Source organism: Podarcis gaigeae (genome assembly GCF_964106915.1).
Source record: "Podarcis gaigeae genome assembly, chromosome: 13".
NCBI classification, from domain to species: domain Eukaryota; kingdom Metazoa; phylum Chordata; class Lepidosauria; order Squamata; family Lacertidae; genus Podarcis; species Podarcis gaigeae.
Window position 1 is genome coordinate 23,691,586 of NC_139689.1, and position 19,904 is coordinate 23,711,489.

The 19,904-nt window shown below is 41.8% G+C and overlaps 1 protein-coding gene across 3 annotated transcripts; it reads left to right on the forward strand.

Moving 5' to 3' along the window:
• The first annotated feature begins 723 nt into the window (after positions 1-723).
• On the forward strand, positions 724-8,122 carry LOC310829585 (vomeronasal type-2 receptor 26-like). 3 transcript variants are annotated; one of them, XM_083708262.1, is made up of 4 exons: positions 724-1,053; positions 3,327-3,420; positions 5,320-5,446; positions 7,045-8,113. In XM_083708262.1, the coding sequence occupies exons 1-4, from the start codon at positions 1,022-1,024 to the stop codon at positions 7,944-7,946; spliced, it is 1,155 nt and encodes a 384-aa protein (XP_083564388.1). In that variant the 5' UTR covers positions 724-1,021; the 3' UTR covers positions 7,947-8,113. The 3 variants fall into 3 exon arrangements, with proteins under 3 accessions (XP_083564388.1, XP_083564390.1, XP_083564389.1); XM_083708264.1 differs by lacking the exon at positions 7,045-8,113 and adding an exon at positions 6,791-6,877 and having other exon boundaries at positions 966-1,053; XM_083708263.1 differs by lacking the exon at positions 724-1,053 and having other exon boundaries at positions 3,297-3,420; positions 5,370-5,446; positions 7,045-8,122.
• Positions 8,123-19,904: the final 11,782 nt, after the last annotated feature.

Sequence of the window (19,904 nt, forward strand, 5' to 3'; positions counted from 1 at the left end):
ATGATAGCATGCACAGGGTTGTAGTTACTTACAAGCTTTCACTGGACCTACTTTCTCCACGGCATATTTCAGCTCCAAATTATAAATGTGATCGCCAGAACAATTTGATGGCCATTCTTGGAACAAAGTCCCCTGAGCTCACCTTCACTTTGGCCACTATTATAAACATGTACAAGATTCCTCAGGTGGGTGTTTTTGAGGCTAGTGCTGAGATTGTGTGAGATATGAGCATTCAAAATGCTAAGTAAAGGGTTAATACTCACAAGGACTGCAACATTCTAAGAAAGAATCTTGTGAGGTCATATAACTTGTGCAGGAGGCAGTTGTGTAAGTTGGTACAGTTACGTCAGTTAATAACAGTCTTTTTGTGTCAGAGACACTGAACAGTAGGCCTGTTCAGTTTTGCTGCAGTCTGCCTCAAAGTTTGTTGGTCTGTATGAGTTTTAGTCTTAGTGATAAGCAGAGAGGGGGCTTGGAGGGGCATTTCTCCCTCTCTGCAGCTTGAGCTCCTGCACTTCTTTGGAGAAGAATATCAGACAAACCCTATGACTACTGAGACACCTTTCCAGGAACCAGTGGGTTACACCCTAAATTATGTTTATTTAGATTATTTCAAATTAAATGCATCAAGATTGCCTTGGCTTGAAATATCCATTGATGTGAACTAAGTGAAACTAGTTTAAGAATGCATCTAACCCATTGTTTCTAATGAGAAAGTCATCTGCTGCTGCTGCTGTTGTTGGTAGTAGCAGTAGTAGCAGTGGTAGTAGTGGTAGTAGCAGTAATTAAATTTGTATACTGCCCTTCATCAAAGATGCTATCATTATTTTCCCCTGGTAAATGAAAAATTCATTTAAACCAAAGTAGTGGCTGTGGACAAAAATAATCCATATTAACAATGCATACCCTTAATCCACACATTTTCTGTGCTATTCATATCATATGTGTTTGCTTTTAGTTCACCTATGCCTGTCTTGACTCAAGGGTGACTGATAGAAGACAGTACCATTCCCTGTACCAGATGGTCCCTAATGATGTCCATGAGTACAATGGGTTGGTCAAGTTACTTTTGCATTTCAAATGGACATGGATTGGTCTCTTTACTATGAAATACATTACTGGAGAATTTTTTTTGGAAGCATTAGTTCCACAGCTTACCCTGAATTACATCTGTGTTGATTTTATACGTAGGATATGGCATTTGGCTTATGCTGAAGGAATGTCGGAATTGCTCTTCAGTGAATTTAATAAAATTTCAATTGTCATGACAAGCAAAGCCAATGTTTTTGTGGTCTATGGTACTTCCATAGTGATGGACATTTTGATCGGGTATCTTCATACGGCACAACTTTCTATAGGTAAAGTATGGCTTGTGACAAGTCATTGGGATTTCAAAACCACCAATGAAAGGAGGTGGGATATACACCATTTACAGGGTGCCTTATCTGTATCTATACACTCAAATGAACCCCTGGGATTCAGGACGTTTCTTCAGAGTCTAAATCCTTTTGAGGAAAAACAAAATAATTTGATCAAGGATTTCTGGGAAAAGACCTTCAAGTGCTCATTGAAAAATAATAATGTGGGTGAAAAGCCTAAGAAACGTTGCACTGAGGAGGAGAAATTGGAGATTCTTCCATTACAAATCTTTGAAATGAGCATGACTGGCAGCAGCTATGCTGTGTACAATGTTCCTCACGCAGTGGCACATGCTCTACATGCTATGTATAAATCTAGATTCATACCCAAATCACAGGTGGCTAGAGTGGATTTGCAGAATCTGCAGCCATGGGAGGTAATTTTACCCACAGCACAGTATTTTCTGCTCTTGGGTAGCCTAGAATACCATATTATTCCATAGCTGTGTAAAAAAAAAAAAAAATCTGATGTACATAAACAGATCTTACATTTAAAGCTTTTTCTTTCCTATCAGTTATAGATAGGTAGCCGTGTTGGTCTGCCATAGTCAAAACAAAATAAAAAAAATTCCTTCCAGTAGCATCTTAAAGACCAACTAAGTTAGTTCTAGGTATGAGCTTTCGTGTGCATGCACACTGTGTATCTGAAGAAGTGTGCATGCACACGAAAGCTCATACCTAGAACTAACTTAGTTGCTCTTTAAGGTGCTACTGGAAGGAATTTTTTTATTTTGTCTTTCCTATCAAATAGCTTGGTGAGAATTGCTGGCTTCCCTGTTTGCTGTGTTATACATAGCACTTTCACTAATAATTCATCCACTTTTATGTCATACCTCCTAAATGTGCAAATATTGGTCTGGTTGTCTTCCCCTACTGACGTTTCTGATAGACCCTATGTATAGGTTAAGTATACAATTCTGCATTTTCCAGGGCTGCTGATAACATTCTCACTGCTGGCTAATATACCAGGAACACTTATTTAAAGAAAGAAACAGGAAGATTTTTTTTTTACTTTTTCATCTTTTATTAGAAAGCATCCTCATCATGTTGAGTTTTTGCCTGCACTTGAAAATTTATTCCTTTGTCTTCATTGATGCATTTGGATACTTCTGAACCTATTGTTGTCCAGTTTTGTGTGATGGAACCTAAGAGGAATTAACAGGTTTTTGACACTTTAACTGAATCAGGTGGAGGATCAGCCACCTCTAAGTATGCAGAAGTGATGACTCCTAATGAGTTAGCTGCCAGAGACCAGGCTGCCTACCTGAAAAATAACTATTACTCAGGTGTGACAGGCTGTTCCTCAAAGAGCAAATTTCTTATGCTATGCTGATGACCTGCAGTTATGTTCTGGGTGTGGCTCTGAAGACCCATAGTTTTAATCTGGCAGTTTCTGGTAGAGAGTGATGGCACAACTTCCTTACATGAGTTCATTAGCTAGGATAGTAAGCAAACTTTGCATGATAATTCCTAAGACTGAGAACCTAGTTTTTGTCTATGTTTGGTTACAATTGGATGCAATTTTAAATCAAGATGATGAACTGAACCTTTCAAAACTTTGCTGTTTTTAAACAAAACTGCCAATATTCTATACTATTTTACGAATTAACTTTAGAATTATTTTTTTATGGTGAAACTAGCTTAAGGTTTTTTTATTTCATAAAATGTCTGGACTGTCTACAAACACACAACTAGTGCACACCTCTCTGAAAATTATGGTTGTATTCACCACTCTGAGGATTCAAACATTTTACCCCTTTCTATATTTTTTGAATGTAGCTCCATCCCTTTCTAAGAAATCTCACATTCAGCAACAGTGCTGGAGAGACAATACAGCTTAACGAACATGGAGAGATAATGGCAAAATTTGATGTGACCAACTGGGTTTCCAAATCAATCTTTTGGTAGAGTCAAAATTGGAAGGCTGGATCTTCAAGCTCCTCCAGGCAAGGAGTTAACCATTCAGGATGAACGCATTGTGTGGCATAGAACATTTAACCAGGTGAGCTAGGAAGACTTTTAAATCTTTTTCTTCCAAACAACTGGAAATGGATTTTTCAAATGTGCCTGATGACTTTTTTTCAATATTGTTACAAGCACTCCGATTAGTGCACCCCCATTCTGCAATCAACAAAAGGTTTCAAGACCTCCAACATGTACCCTGGGTTGGTTTCATTTAAAGAGGGTCACTGGAGACTCAGGAAATGCTTGCAATGTAAGGCTAATCTGTACATATATTCACAGTAAGCATAAGAAGTTGGTCCATAGCCCTAATTTCCACTGATTTCCCATCCTTCCTCACATGATCCCAGGGATGGTTACAGTTAAAACATCAGCAAATCAATCAAATGCAACATTCATAATACAGAAATAAAACAATAACTAATAATTTAATTGAACACAGAAAATAAAAAGGCAAAGAATAAATGAATAGCAGCTGGCCTTCTGAAAGAAGAGGGTTTTCAACTGCCAGCAAAAGAGTAAATGGTTGGTAGCAGAACTACTTAGGAAGGGGGATTCAAAAAATGGAACATTAAAACTAAGATGGCCCTGGAGTATGCTGCTTACTCACAGTCTTCAGCTAGTAATACGAGCAGGAAGTACGAGCAGGAGAATATATGGAGATATCATTCCCCATCAAATCTCCCCAGGCTCCAATGGGATTAGAACCACCAATATCACAGCATTGTATTGTCCTACTAGGGAATTCAAGTCTATGTCTCTTTCTGAATCAGTTCCAGGAGTGCTAATCATTTGATCACTTTCACAAACCAACCCTTCAACGTCATCTTTGGGCATCAGAAGAAGACCAGCACCTTAATCATGGGCCAGCAGCAAATTAGTAGCCAGTGCCATTCTCTCAGCAGTGGTGTGACTGGTTGCCAATACTGTGTCCCAGTAAGCAGTCAAGCAACTGTAATTTGCATCAGCTTCAGCCTCTTGACCAGCCTCAAGGGATTCCCCACATAGACACCAGGGCTACAGCCCCCCTTGTTTCAGATGTTACAGAGAAGTAGAGTCCATTACGTCAACTCAGAAGGATACCATGGTCAATGGCATCAAAAGCCATTGACATGTCCCTTGTCCTTCTCCTCATAACCAGGCATGAAACCAGACTGGCATGTGTCAGCCATGATACACTGGAAAAGAGATATAGGACATAGTATAGAATTAAGTGTGTTGGAAAAATTGAGGAGTAAGTATTTAAAATTTACAGATTGTGATACGTTGAAAGACGTATGAAAACTTCATGAAGATTATATATAGGTGGTATTTTATGCCGAGTAAATTAGAGAAAATGTATAAATCAGAATCAAGTACCTGTTGCAAGTGTCAAGAAAGGGAGAGTACGTTTTATCCTATGTGGTGGGCATGTAGAATTCTGCAGGAATTATGGGAGGTGATATATAATGAAATCAAAAAAATTTATAAAAAGAACAGAAACCTTCTCACAAGGTATATTAGGAACAGATGCCACCGCAGAACGGCAGAATTTCTTTAAGCAATTACAGCAGTCTGAGGTATATGCTCAAAAATAGAAAGAGAGAAGGAGGAGTGGAAGAAAAAATTATTGGAATATGCAGAATTGGCAAATTTAACCAACAGAATAAGAAATCAGGAAGATGGCGTGTTTAAGAAAAAGGGGGAAATGTTTGCAGAATACCTCAAGAACTATGCAAAGCAAGATAAAGTGTTAGCAGGATTAGTCTAAAAGTAGCAGTTTAAATTCTTAAAATTATAGTGGGGGGAAATGAATAAAAGGGGAATTAGAATATGTAGTCTTAATTGATAAATATATGGAACCATGGAAGTGGTAAAGATATCTATTATTCAATGTGTGGTGATATTCAATGAAATGTGAAATGTAATGAAAATAATAAAATTGGACATTTATTTATAGATTCTTCCCACTTCTCTGTGTAATGACAAGTGCCGTCCTGGATACAGTAGGAAAAAGAAGGAAGGGGAGCCTTTTTGCTGTTATGAATGTGTTCCTTGTCCAGAAGGGAAGATTTCTAACCAGACAGGTAGGAGATATGGTTGTCACAGAGGTCAATGTGCCTTTGACACTTAAGGTAGGTATTTTCAGTACATTCCTGTACTACTAATTATTTTAACAGTATCATAACTGTTTTTAATGTACAGTTTTAAAATGTTGCATCTGTTGGGATCTGTTGGTAAAGGGTGAGTAATAAATTGAATATTAGTAAGTGCAGAATGAATTCCACAATTTTCCAGCAAGACTGACGTGACTATATTTGGTATTCAGCTAAGTTGTTGTGCGTGCAGAACAAGGCCTGTGCATGCAATGGAACCTCCCTGCTCCCCCCCCCCTTCAGAACCTAAACCCATTCTGGGTTTCCCACAAGGCTCCAGGGAATAATTATGGAGTTCATGGAAAATAGGGGGTACAGGGGGGAAAGTGCCAGTGCGTGTGTGGACCTCATTCACCATGTGTTTGGTCCACAGAGTGCTACATTGAAACCCACCATATGGCTTTAAAGGGGGGAAACAATCATACTTAAAATGTGCATTATCTTGTTTGAATGCTGAAAATATTCCATATGCAGTACACTTTCCACCAACAATGTAAACAATTCCTTTTCAGAAGTAGCCCAGTCCAAATTTAAGACATGTAGTAAAACAAGTTACTATTTAGACTTTCATGTTCTGATATCAGCAATTCTGGCCAGGGCCTTAGAAGGACACCAAATGGGTTTTATTATATATCGTTTGCTAACTATTGGTATTGTAAGTAACATCTCTTATTCTATATCTCACTACAGAAATTTATTGTGAGACACATCACATAAAGCGGAAGCTGAATTTTCAAAAAATCATCTTCATTATAATTTTCCAATTATATATATAACAAAAAATTCAGTACACTTTACTTATTTCATTTTTATTAACCCCACCATAGAAAAATAGATATAAAGCAAAAACAAAAACAAAAAAGATATGTATATTGAGAAACTGAAATTAAATGATCTGAGAACCTATTAATCCCAATTTATTTCTTCAAATAAGTAAAACATGTGAATCAATAGAATGATTTTTATTATCTTTTTTATTACTTATACCCCGCCCATCTGACTTGTTTGTGCACCAGCCCCACCACCACCTGCTCTCCGCCCCCTGGTGCCGAAACATGAAGCTTCGTGACTAACCAGAAGGCCCTTGGAGGTGGACATTATTGTCTGGGATGAACAGGGCCTGAATATATACATATTCCTATATACAGGGCCTGAATTGTGCTCAGAAATGTACTGGGAGCCAACGTAGATCTTTAAGACCAGTGTTATAACATCATGCTCATTATGGTGGAAGGTGGCTGTGACTTTTTAAATTAGTTTTATGCTTTCTGCTAGTTCTTCCAGGGCTGGCATAGCTTCCCCCCAGTTCTGGACTAGGATCTGTGGAATAATGTGCCATATACCCCAAAACACCTTTTTTGCTGATCTCTCACATCTGATGGAAATGTTCAAGGATGGATACTCTTTGCATGTGAGGAGTTTGCAGTTGAATGAAAACCCTTGGCTAATGAACTTGGAAATGAGGAGAGATTTAATGCAGCTCCTACAATGACTATAAAAGTATCCAATTTTTTTAAATTTTATTCTAGATATGGATGTCTGCACGGAATGTCCAGAAGATCAATATTCAAACATCCACCAGAACCAATGCATTCCCAAAGTCATAACCTACCTTTCATACGAGGAACCTTTAGGAATGACTTTAGCTTTGTCTGCTCTTGCTCTTGCTCTGATCACAGCTTTGGTGATAATAATATTTGTGAAGCACCAGAACACACCCATCGTCAAAGCCAACAACCGAAGTGTCACCTACATTCTTCTCGTATCCCTCCTACTGTGTTTCCTCTGCTGCTTGCTTTTTATTGGAAAACCTGGACAGCTAATTTGCTTACTCCGACAAACAACTTTTGGCATCATATTTTCTCTTGCTCTTTCCAGCTTGTTAGCTAAAACCATCACTGTGGTCGTGGCATTTATGGCTACTAGACCAGGATCCAGAATGAGAAAATGGATGGGGAAAAAGCTGACAAACTCTATCATGTTTTCAGGCTCCTTTATTCAAGCAGGAATTTGTACCCTTTGGCTGAGTATTTCTCCCCCATACTCAGATACAGACATGTCCTCCGTCAATGGGGAAATTATAGCAGAGTGTAACGAAGGCTCAACTGTCATGTTTTATAGTGTCCTGGGCTATATGTGCTTCCTGGCCCTTGTCAGCTTCACAGTGGCATACCTTGCTAGGAGGTTGCCAGACACTTTCAATGAAGCCAAATTTATCACTTTCAGCATGATGGTGTTCTGCAGTGTTTGGTTGTCCTTTGTTCCTGCCTACCTGAGCACCAAAGGAAAATACATGGTGGCTGTGGAGATCTTCTCTATCTTATCCTCCAGTGCTGGGTTACTGCTTTGCATCTTTTCCCCTAAATGCTATATTCTTTTGTTCAGGGCTGACTTGAATAACAGGGAGCAACTAAAATCAGGAAAAGACTAAGTTATATGGGAATTAAAAACAGATAGCACTTCCCTCCCCCCTTTCAAGTATGCGATCTGAATGGTAGAATGAATAGTATAATGACCGACACATACAGTACTTCACAGAGGTTAAATATACCGAGAAACATCCTTTCTAAAGCTTTCTAAAGCTTTCTTGACCTGAAAATTAATCTCAACGATGTTAATGGACCTTTTCTTATATTTATTCTCTTCATATTCATCAGCCAAACAGAATTATTGACTGAAATTTCCACGAATAAATATAAAATAGGGACTGAAGGTAATAATATATTGTTATTTTCTCTCTGTTGGAAAAACGCTACTGAAAATGGTGGTTCATGGACCAGTGCCTGTATGTGAGCAATTGGCTGCTGGTCTGTGGTGATTTCCCAGGAATTAAAAACAGATGGCACCCTCCCCCCTTTCAAGTATGCAATCTGAATGGTAGAATGAATAGTATAATGACCGACACATACAGTACTTCACAAAGGTTAAATATACTGAGAAACATTCTTTCTAAAGTTTCTAAAGCTTTCTTGACCTGAAAATTAATCTTGACGATCTTAATGGACCTTTTCTTTGACATTTTAGTGAAATTATTTGCAAGTCAAGATCCACAAGGTGAAGTTGCATATTTATTCTCTTCATACTCATCAGCCAAACAGAATTATTGACTGAAATTTCCACGAATAAATATAAAATAGGGAGTGAAGGTAGTAATATATTGTTATTTTCTCTCTGTTGGAAAAACGTTAGTGAAAATGGTGGTTCATGGACCTGTACCTGTATGTAAGCAATTGGCTGCTGGTCTGTGGTGATTTCCCAGAAATTCCAGCAGTAGGAAGGGAAGGGAAAGGGCAGCCAGGATACGGAGGAGGAAGAGAAGAAGAGGAGGAAGGAAACTACCTGCCTATCTGCATGGCCGTAGCTAGGGGGTGGCAAGGTGGGCCCCCACCATGGGGCACAGGCAATGGGGAGGCACATAACTGGCTTTAAAATATGTCCTTACATATAAATATTGATTATTGCCTCATAAGAAATGGTTTTAAATAGAGGGTGAATTGAATGGGTGGAGGGGTTGGGGTTGGAGGAGAGGTGAAAAGAAGAGCTACTTTGTCCATGGCTAGGGGGCGCAATCTGGACAGTTCTGCCAGGGGCGCAAGATCACCTAGTTACGGCTCTGCCTATCTGCCTATGTCAAGGGGGAGGGGGCTGGAGTTGCTGCTGCTGCTGCTGAGCCTGAATTGGGAGTAGGAAGACAGGGTCCTTGGAAACATTGAGCCAGGGGAAGGAGGAGAAACCCATAAAGAAGCAAGGAGTGTCTGGTGGCCCCCTCAGGAGCAGTTTAGCAGACTCCCTTACCTGGACCTTGTTTATGGACCTTGTTAAGCTAGCATCTGTACTCTTTAGTTAAGTACTTCCCTCCCATTCTCAGACACAGACATGCAGTCACTGAATGGTTAATTCATATTTGAATGCAGCAAGGGTTCATCTACCGTGTTTAATTGTGTCTTGGGTTGTATGGGTTTTTTGGCTGTCATGAGTTTCATTCTGGCTGTCCTAGCCAAAAAGTTACCTGATGGTTTTAATAAGAATAAGTATACAAATAATACACTATTGTTGTGTCAAGAACATGCTGCAGAATAACCCCACAATAAAACACCAGTCTGGATGGGTCCGTTGTTTCTTTCCACCTATCTACCCCTGCCCAAACAAGCTGACCCACATAGAATATAACTCAGATTATTCACCCTTCTTAATAGTCAACAGCCACCAATTGTTGTTGGCTTTTCAATCTATGCATATTTTTATGGTTGGCATATAAAGGTAAAAAAGGTGAAGGACCCCTGGAAGGCAACTGTGGGGTTGCAACACTTATCTTGCTTCAGATTGAGGGAGCCAGCATTTTTCCACAGACACCTTTCCGCATCACGTGGCCAGCATGGCTAAACCGCTTCTGGCCGCTTCTGGGAAATGATATATAACAAATTGAAAAAAAATGTTGAAATATACATTTGTTAAGAAACCAGAGGCATTTTTGTTAGGAATGGTAGGAAATGAAATAAACAGAAAAGATTACAAGTTTTTTCTATACGCAGTAACAGCGGCAAGAATACTGCTAGCCCAAAAATGGAAACAAGAAGAATTACCGTCAATGGAAGAATGGAGAATGACGTTAATGGAATACTCAGAACTTGATAAACTAACAGGAAGGATCTGAGGCCTACGAGACCACAGATTCACTGAAGACTGGAGTAAATTTATAGACTATTTGAAAAGTATTTGTGATGAGCAATTAACGTTTGTAGGTTTGCAAGAGGCTCTGTGAAAATAATATCAGAAATATTGTAAAAAAGGGAATAAGAGGGAGGAGGTTTTTAATAGAAGGCAATATTAGGTTAAGAAATGCAAAGAAGGACTAAAATGGAGGATTTGCAGAAGAGCTGAGGGAACTCCAAAAAATGTATTTGTGAAAAATTGTGTGATGTGTTTTTATATTTTTGTATTGTAAAATGAATAAAAAATATTTTTTTAAAAAAAATAAACCGCTTCTGGCCAACGGAAATGCTGTTACCTTCCTGTCAGGGAACTGCCATCGGAGCTCGGGGGGGGGGGTGGAGAGGCTCCCAGACGCTGGGGAGGGAACCGGCAGAGAAAGAGGGAGAGCTTCTGCTGAGGAAGGAGGGAAGGAGGAGGAGGAGTCAGAGGGAAGGCTCAGGGACGCTTCCAGCGAGACCAGTGGAGAGAGCTCAGGACCTACCCTTGGGACGCCCACTCTGCGCAGAAAGCTGTTGCGCAGGGAATCCAGGCAGAGACTCTCTGTCAAGGAGCTTTTATGTTGGAAAAAGTTCAGGAAACGCCCACTGATGGATTCTGCCAGTGATTAAGACAGCCACGAAGTAAGGGCTATCCGGTTACGGAAAGTTTTAGCCAACTACTCAACTTGGAGAGTGGTTTGACGCTTACGCACAAGCAACCCCTTATCCCATTACAGCAATCCGTCAGTCTCCGATGTTGTTTGTGCGGAGGGGGGCATCATGAGCAAAACAGGAGGAGTTGGCAGAGCAGAGGGAGCCAGGGAAGGACCAACTCTGGAGGAGAGAAACAGAGATTTGGAACAACAGCTGGCTCTACTAGCAGCGTGGCTCGATGAAAGGTGGGCTCAGGATGCACAGGGGAAACCCACCCCCATTGCAAGAAAGGTACCGGGACTGGTGCATAAGTTCGGGGGCGATCCAAGGGACTACCAGGCCTTTAAGACAGAGGTGCAGTATGCACTGGACCTACAGTATGATGACTTTGTGGATGAAGGGGCGAGAGTAGCCTTTGTGATTGGACACCTGGAGGCGGGGGCCAGAGAGTGGGTTAGACCACTGATGGCATCGGATAATGCTGCCTTAAAAGACTTGAGGAAGTTTTTTTCCTGCCATGGACTTGATGTTTTCCAGCCAAATTGAGCAGAGCGTTGTATGCAGGCAGTTGATGGCGTGCAAACAAGGGAATCAATCAGTCACAGAGTACTGGTCGTGATTTGCCATGCTCATACACCTACTGGGGTGGGATCTGACTTCGGAACCGATTCAGATGTTATTTGAGGAAGGCCTAGCCCCCGCAGTGAAAGACGAACTTTCCTGCGCGCCCCGTCCGCAGTCGATGGATCAGCTGACCAAAGCTGCGCTTGCGATTGGAGCGCGGCAGGAAGCTCGGGCTCTAGAGAAGTGGGAAGGCAGAGGAGAGCGTTGGAATGACTTCCACATTCCTGAAATAGCCGAGCAGCCTTCCCCGCCAGTGGAGCCAACGGAGATCGGAGGCACGCGCGCGCGCGCACGGGGTTTCAAACTCCAGCGAAGTGCGAAAGAAGGAGGGGAAAATTGCCAAGAAGTGTTTCATCTGCCAACAGCCAGGACATTTTGCCAGGGTCTGCCCTCAAAGAAAGGCATGGCAAGGAATGGTGGGGGCGGCTGGGAGTGAGGAGGAGGGGCTTAAAGAGCAGGGAAAAGCCAGCGCTTGGCTGCCGACGACAGGGCACAGCAGCCAGGCAAACGACCAGTAAACGTACCCAAGCCAGAGCCCCCCCGAGCAGCCATTGCCATAGAAGTGGTCTAGAGCTACCCAATGGCCACCCACTCAAGATAAAGGCTCTACGGGACTCAGGCAGTTCTTGCAATTTCCTTAGCAAGGAATTTGCGTTAGAGCACCGGCTGCAGACACTGCCTCTAGGTAATCCCTTGCAAGTCACGACCATTGATGGGAAGGAACTCCTGGGAGGAGAGGTGACACACCAAACGGCTTTCATGAGAATGAGGGTTGCCAGCCACACTGAAATCATTGCCTTTCACGTAGCCACCCTGGCGGGGCCACCCATCATACTGGGAATGAGCTGGCTGGCGCTACATGATCCGTTAGTGGGATGGCACCAGCGGACGGTCTCATTTGGGTCAGCCCACTGCTTGGAACACTGCCACGGGGGGGAAACCCCGAGGGTGGCAATAGCCAGAGTGGCAGGGATGGCGGTGGGGGAGAAGGGGCAGGTACCACCGCAGTACGCTGACCTGCAAGATGTCTTCAGTGAGAAAGAAGCAGATAGACTGCCTCCTCATAGGCCCTTTGACTGTCAAATCAACCTACTCCCAGGAGCCCAGCTGCCAGTGGGCAAACTGTACGCCATGTCAGACAGGGAGATTCAGGAGTTGAGGGAATTTAAGTTATATTATGAAGCAGCAGCTTTTTGCTGGTTGAAGGATTGGCTACTTCTTGAAAACACGGACATTCTAGATTTGGAAGGATATGATAATGTTTTGGGGTGGCATGCATACTTGTGGTACGGTAAGGCTAAAGTCTATAAAGCATTTAAAAACCATATTGTCAGGAAAGCATTGTTTAATGTCTGGATGAAGTATAAAGATTTTTTGGAAAATAAAACCCCAAGGTGGCTCTCACCTATGGAAGCAAAGGCCTTGAAAAAACTCAATATGGAATCTAATTGGCCTAAATATTGGGAAATTTTGGAGCAGGAGGGAGACAAATTGAAATTGCAGAGTTATGAGAAACTTAAAGATAAGGTACGAGACTGGTTACACTATTTTCAAGTAAGAGAGGCCTATAATTTGGATAGGAAAAATGGTTTCCAGGTGGAAAAATCAAAGTTGGAAACAGAACTACTAGAACCCAATGCTAAGATATTGTCGAGAATGTATAATCTGCTGTTGAAATGGAACACTGAGGATGAAACGGTAAAAGCTGTCGTGCAGGGAATCCAGGCGGAGACTCTCTGTCAAGGAGCTTTTATGTTGGAAAAAGTTCAGGAAACGCCCACTCACGGATTCTGCCAGTGATTAAGACAGCCACGAAGTAAGGGCTGTCCGGTTAGGGAAAGTTTTAGCCAACTACTCAACTTGGAGCGGTTTGGCACTTACGCACAAGCAACCCCTTATCCCATTACACTTCCCATTGCAGTGGTACCTATTTATCTACTTGCACTGGCATACTTTTGAACTGCTAGGTTGGCAGGAGCTGGGACAAAGCAACAGGAGATCACCCCATCATGGGGCCTCAAACTGCCGAACTTCTGATCAGCAAGCCCAAGACGCTCAGTGGTTTAGACCAAAGTGCCTATACTAAGAGTTATTATGCAGCCCCAAGTCAGCATCATTACTCTTTTTCATAGATCCAAGAGAAGACAGACAAAGAATGTCCTTTCAATGTTTTATTCACTCTCACATTTGTTAATACACTTATATGTAGTAAATCACTTCAATATATGCATCCTAGTCTCATACTCTAGCACTATTTGATACACTATTCTTATGCAGCACATGCTTAAGACTTGTTGACAGAATAAAGAGCAAGTTAGAGTCTTACTGAACCATGAGCTATCTGGTGTTGTAGTCAGATGAGGTGTGATTCTCTGTCAAATATGAAACTCAGCCAGATGGGCGGGGTATAAATAATATGTTGTTGTTGTTGTTGTTGTTGTTGTTGTTGTTATAAATAATATGTTGTTGTTGTTGTTGTTGTTGTTGTTGTTGTTGTTGTTGTTGTTGTTGTTATCAAACTTTCTCCAGAGAATTCAGCAGCATTTTTGTGTAAGTTTATTCTAATATCCTAATTGCAATGTAATTTCCCCTTAAAAACCTTTTACAAGAAATTTACCACAATAGAATGCATCTGTATGTTATTTTCACCAACACATATGACTTTATTGATGTATTGAGTGCTTGTGCTTCCGCGTCCAGTGTTGTGATGTATCACAGGCCACTGTTTTGTTCATAATGCTATTTAGCATCTATATGAAGCTATTTATAGAGCTTAAGATGTTTGGGGAAAGCTATCACAGAATCATAGAATTACAAAGTTGGAAGGGCAACAAAGGTCATCTAGTTCAATCCGCTGCACTGCAGGAATCTCAACTAAAGCATCCATGGCAGGTGGCCATCCAATATTTGCTTTAAAACCTCCAAGGAAATCTGAATGCTCTGTGGATGAACTTAACTCTAGCACTGGTCAGATCTGAATCTACCAGGCTATATAACGCTGGCTACTTATTATTCATCAAAGCACAAAATAATATGTCTATGATTCTGGTGGAAAGAAAAAAAATCTTTTAGCACTTTTGTTATTCATGATACAACTTCAGAAGTCAACAACACACTGGGGAAATGATAATCATACCTGTTAATGCCACTGACATTCAGCACATGCTAGCAACACACCAAAAAAAAAAAAAAAACAAGATTCTGAAAAGAGCTATAAAACCCTTGTATCCTTCAGAACTAGGTCCAGGTATTGGCAGGGCTCCATCATACTTCTGTTAGATAATCTCTCTTCTATGTTAGGTTATATATCCACTTCCTGGCTTTAGAAATGATATGCAATACAGTAGAGGCCACCATGGAAACTGACATTTGGAAGGGGTATTTTATCAACAGGATCATGATGATGATGATGATGTTGCTTATATTGTTGTGTCATATTGTATGCAAGACACATTTCATTAATTGCAGCATACATGATGATCGTCTCCCCATTCCTTATGAATTTTACCAATGAGGTGACCTTTTCATTGCTGGGATTGTTTATCAAGTCGTGTTCCTCTATAATACACCCTCTTTCATGGAACAGCCTTCACAGATTGTGATTGGCAAGGGTATGTAAGACACCATCCTCCTCCACCACCTCCTCTCTCTTTCTCTCTCTCTGTCACACACACACACACACACACTATTGTAATGTTTTCAGATCATAGTTACCATAACACATATTTAATGAATATTGCATTTATTTATTGTGGGTGTGATGAAAGTGCCACACTGGCAATGCTTGGACTGGTTAGTCAATATTTTGCCCTCTATATTCTATTGCTGGGCACAAGACATTAGTAAGCCTTTCCTCATAAGTGCCAATGAAATGATGGAATGGATCTGGTATACTTCTCTTTGCCCCAGCAAAATGACCTCCTAGAGGAATATACAGTGGTACCTTGATAGTGCTTCTATCATAAACATCACATGTTTATTTAACCAGACTTATCCATTTTTGTTCTACAAAGGGTCCCTTTCTGCATCTCCTACCTTCCAAAAATTAATACAGCTCCAAGGCTTCAGCAAAACTTAATCTGACCTGCTTATTGCAGAATCAAGATCCCCATGCTCAAGGGGGAAGTCATTTTGTAACTATTCTCTTTTTCTATTTCCATTGGACAAACAATATCATTTAGGAAAAAACTCATCTAGCGCTCTGTTCAAGGGCCTTGCCTTGCCTTAAAGTAAATGTGTCTCAAGTCACCTCAACATTATTCTGACACATCTTTTTATACAATATGTGAAGGAGCACAGCAAATAAACCACTTTCAGAAGAGACTGGTTGAATTGTGGTAGAATCAAAATGATACCTGCTCCACCTGTATATATGTTAATACAAAGACAAGTCATTATCACATATTATTTTATGTTCATAGAGGGAGGAAAATAACATGGCAGAATTCTTTTTCAACTTACATTCATTAGAATTTGTGCATATTATTCATGTTATTACGTTGTGTGGCGAGTTCCCGTCCCCCAGTGGAAATAATGACACAGGACAGAATTATGAAGGTTAATGGGCTAAATAAGGCCACAATTTTATTGGTTACAGGTGATGAGCGGTATTGGCTTAGGCATTGGTCCTAACAGACTATATCCGACTTCAGCCCATCCGCTTGAAGTCCAGGAAGGGTTAACCACCAGTAGGGGAAGTCCTGCTGATGCACATCAACTAGGAACTCTCCCAGGGTCACCGATTGGGGGCGTGCCTTAGGCCATCGCATCCATAGGCTTCGGACAGGGCCACGCCCCCCAGAATCCTTTATCAATATATGGGGCAGGTGATGGCACTACCTCCCCTCTTCCATCTACAGAGCAATACCAATGCATAACCACCAATACCAAGAAAGTTGTGCTTATTTGCTATGAGGTGGGCAAAAACCAAGTGGCTGGTGCCAATTTGCCAGGCCCCTCAACGGCGACCAACCAAGGTCCATAGCAAGGTCAAGGAACGAAAACCTTATAGGGCGGGAGGGTGGGAAAAGCAGCAACAGCTGGCAGGCAGCAAAGAGGGAGATCCCTGGCTGCGTCCTGGTTCAAATTGGGCAGGCCACACCCCCAGAGCCAGCCAATTGGCTGGCCAGGAGGTGACACGGCCGGGAATCCCCTCAATCGTGAGGGGGCTGGGTTTCAGCTGCCGCATGTGTAGTGGGGCTGTGAAACCCGCTACTCCACCGCCTCTGAAGGTCATAAATCGCTTTTCTCTCTTTCCAAGAGAATAGAAACCACACTGAACTAAGTACAAGTGAATGATTCTACTCTGATTTGGGGAAAATATAATACCATACCCTCCAACACAGTGATAGCAAAATCCAGGAAAAATCTTACTGAACAACATATTCCCATTTTTTTCTCATGAATGAATGGGGGTGGTTTTGGTTGTCATGATCTCACATGATTTGCAAGAAAATTTCCCCAAGGAATGGTGCCCAAAAATGTGTGTTTGCGGGCACTGTGCAAGATTGCACGACCCCAACACTTTAAAAAGTGGGTGGGGGGGCTTAGAGGGAAAGTTGTGGTGCAAAATCATGCAAGACCTTGGTGACCAAAAATGCCACTGGTCTCTCATGAGAAAAATTGGGATGCCCAATAACAAGCGTACTGACAAATTTAAATACAACCTTAACCTTCAATTAGGTCATCAATCTTTGATCTTAACACCAAGGAAAGTGAGCCTAACTATACAAAATGGGGACCCAAGATGGAGAACCTTGGGGGTGCCAAGGATCTCTTAAAGGTGCTTTTAAATATGGAGGCAACACAAATTGACCTCTGTGCAGTCCTCCCCTTTGCCCATCATCATAAATCTCAGAGAGTCCTGCTTGCGCTTCAATCCACAAAAATTCCCACTATCATACTACGCAAGAAAGCATTTTTGTTTCGCTGTGGGATAGTACCAACGAGAGCTTTTATAGACTCTACGCCTAAACCCCTACTGTTGGAAGCAATAACCAAAGAGGGCTCAAAATCTGCTAAACCCGATCCACCAGTGGTCACCAGAGGGGGTGTTCTACCCCAGGAGAAGAGCTATGTAGCCACCTCTCCCCTAGCAAAGAACAATGACCATCCGGAAAGTGGCCTGACACCACCAGAAGAGATCGAACTCATTGCCTCCTTTGCAAATTTACCAGTGGCGGAACAAAAAGAAATTATTAAAAGACTGGAATCGCTTAAAACCCAACTTATTAGGAAGCTCAGCACCAGAGTACTCACGTACAGCGAATATGACTGTCTAGAAGAACCAGGTCATATGGATCTCTCAATATCTAATGCTAAATGTATGTCGGCAATGGAGGAGAAGAGACAACCCCAAGAAGCAACTACCAGTCCTTCCCTCCAAGTAGAACAATCCTCTGTGCTCTTAATAGATTTACATGATTGTCCATCGAAAAACATCCCTGAAGAAAGTAGCACACAACAGGAAAAATCCCCTTCTACACATTCATTGATGCCTGACCTGGAACCTTCTTATAGCACTGACCAATCAAGAGAAGAGGCGCCTTTGTCAATCTTCCCTAATAGCTCTCTCGCCCAGCCTTATCCCTCTTTGCGGAGTATTATGGATTCAACAGCAAGACCAGTGACAGAACTGATTGAAGACCCAACAGGCCACATAAATCATGTAGCCCAAAAGACCAGTAGCAGGCTACAGAGAGACCAAACTTCCGACGAGATAGCTGGTCCACCCCGGGTGGCCCACCAAACCCTTTTGGAAAAGGGGTCCGCCCCTGTTCAAGGTCCTACTCCTAGTAGTTTGAGTGGCCAAGCTCAACAATCAGATGACCTTGTAAATCCCACTCAGCCTTTATGAGGGGTTTTACATCAGAGGAAGATAACAGATTTTTTTATTGGCAGTCAATTGGAGGAACGGGGAAACCCCAGCCTTCAATATTAAGTTGGAACATTGCTGGATTGAAAAGTAAAAAATTAGATCCAGAATTCCAAAAATATATTAATTCCTTTCTTATCATACTATTACAAGAAACTTGGGTGGAGGAGGAAATTGAGTTAAATGGCTTTGAGTTTATATGTCTGCCTGCTAGCCCGTCAATGAATGGTGGCCGCCCTAAAGGTGGCCTTACAATTGGTATCTCTCTTAAACTTCGGGCTAAACTTTCACTAGTGCATGCATTTCCGCCTTATGCTATTACCGGACTGATCTCTGGAGGAAACTTCTCTTTATTGGTTACAAATGTCTATTTCCCTCCAGGAGGGTTAGCAGCTGATCTTACTTCTAGATGGGAATCCCTAGAGGATTTTTTACTTTCCTGTTATCTTAAATATCCCAATGTCCCCTCCATTACTGGAGGCGATTTTAACACTCGGATAGCCTCAAATTGGGAGGCTCTTAAAAAGTCTAAGTGGTGGATTGACCCTGGCGCTCAAACTTACGATCTAGCATACACCCCCACTAAAAGTCAATAAGGCGGGAGTGATGCTTTATCAGATGACTCTACGCCTTAATTTAATTATATTAAATGGAAGGTGTCCTCCAGACATACCAGGAGAGTTCACCCACCTGGGGTTAAAATCAAACAGTGTTCTCGACTATGTTTTGGTTTCCCGGGATTTATTTTTGAAAGTCACCTCTTTTAAAATTGATAATGTCCAATTTAGTGACCATCTTCCCCTGACAACCAAGTTATGTGTTGACTGGCAGTTGCTCGACCGCTCCCACCCAATCTCGGTGACTGTGGAGTCGTCCACTAAAATAAAGGGGACTAGATGGTCCCCTGCCCTTGCTCATAGATATATGGATTTTATCAGAGAAAGGTTTCCTGGTGACCAGCCGGATGTAGGAATAGTCCCGCGTGATCCTATTAACTGTATGAATTTTTTTTCTTGCCTGATAGAAGTTTTAACTCGCTTTTTTACTTCTCCAACCCATGGAGTTAAAAACGATTATGTTAAATTTGGCGCCCCTTGGTTCAACTCTGCTTGCAAGCTAGCCAGACTCCATCTACATACAATATATAATGACTATAAACTTTCCAGCGCTCCAGCCTTACCTCCATCTTATTCCCTGGCTAAAAAAAGCATACAAACAGGCCCAGAAATCGGCCAAATGGGAATGGCATTAAAATCGTTGGCAGACTATAATTTCTGCCTCAAAATCTCATAACTCCCAGAAATTTTGGTCCTTAATAAAGGGAAGAAACACGAAATATCCCTTAACGGTGATCCTGGCCCCTACATGGGAGCAGTTCCTAAGAAAAAAATTCTCAGTGGTAGAAGCTCCGGCCACTCATTGGAGACCTTCTAATCCCCTTTCCCGTCTGGCCTAATACCGACCCTGCTGAAATCCTAGAATTGATAGCCGAGCTGAAAACTGGTAAGGCCCCTGGGCCAGATTTGGTCCCTGTTGAGGCTATAAA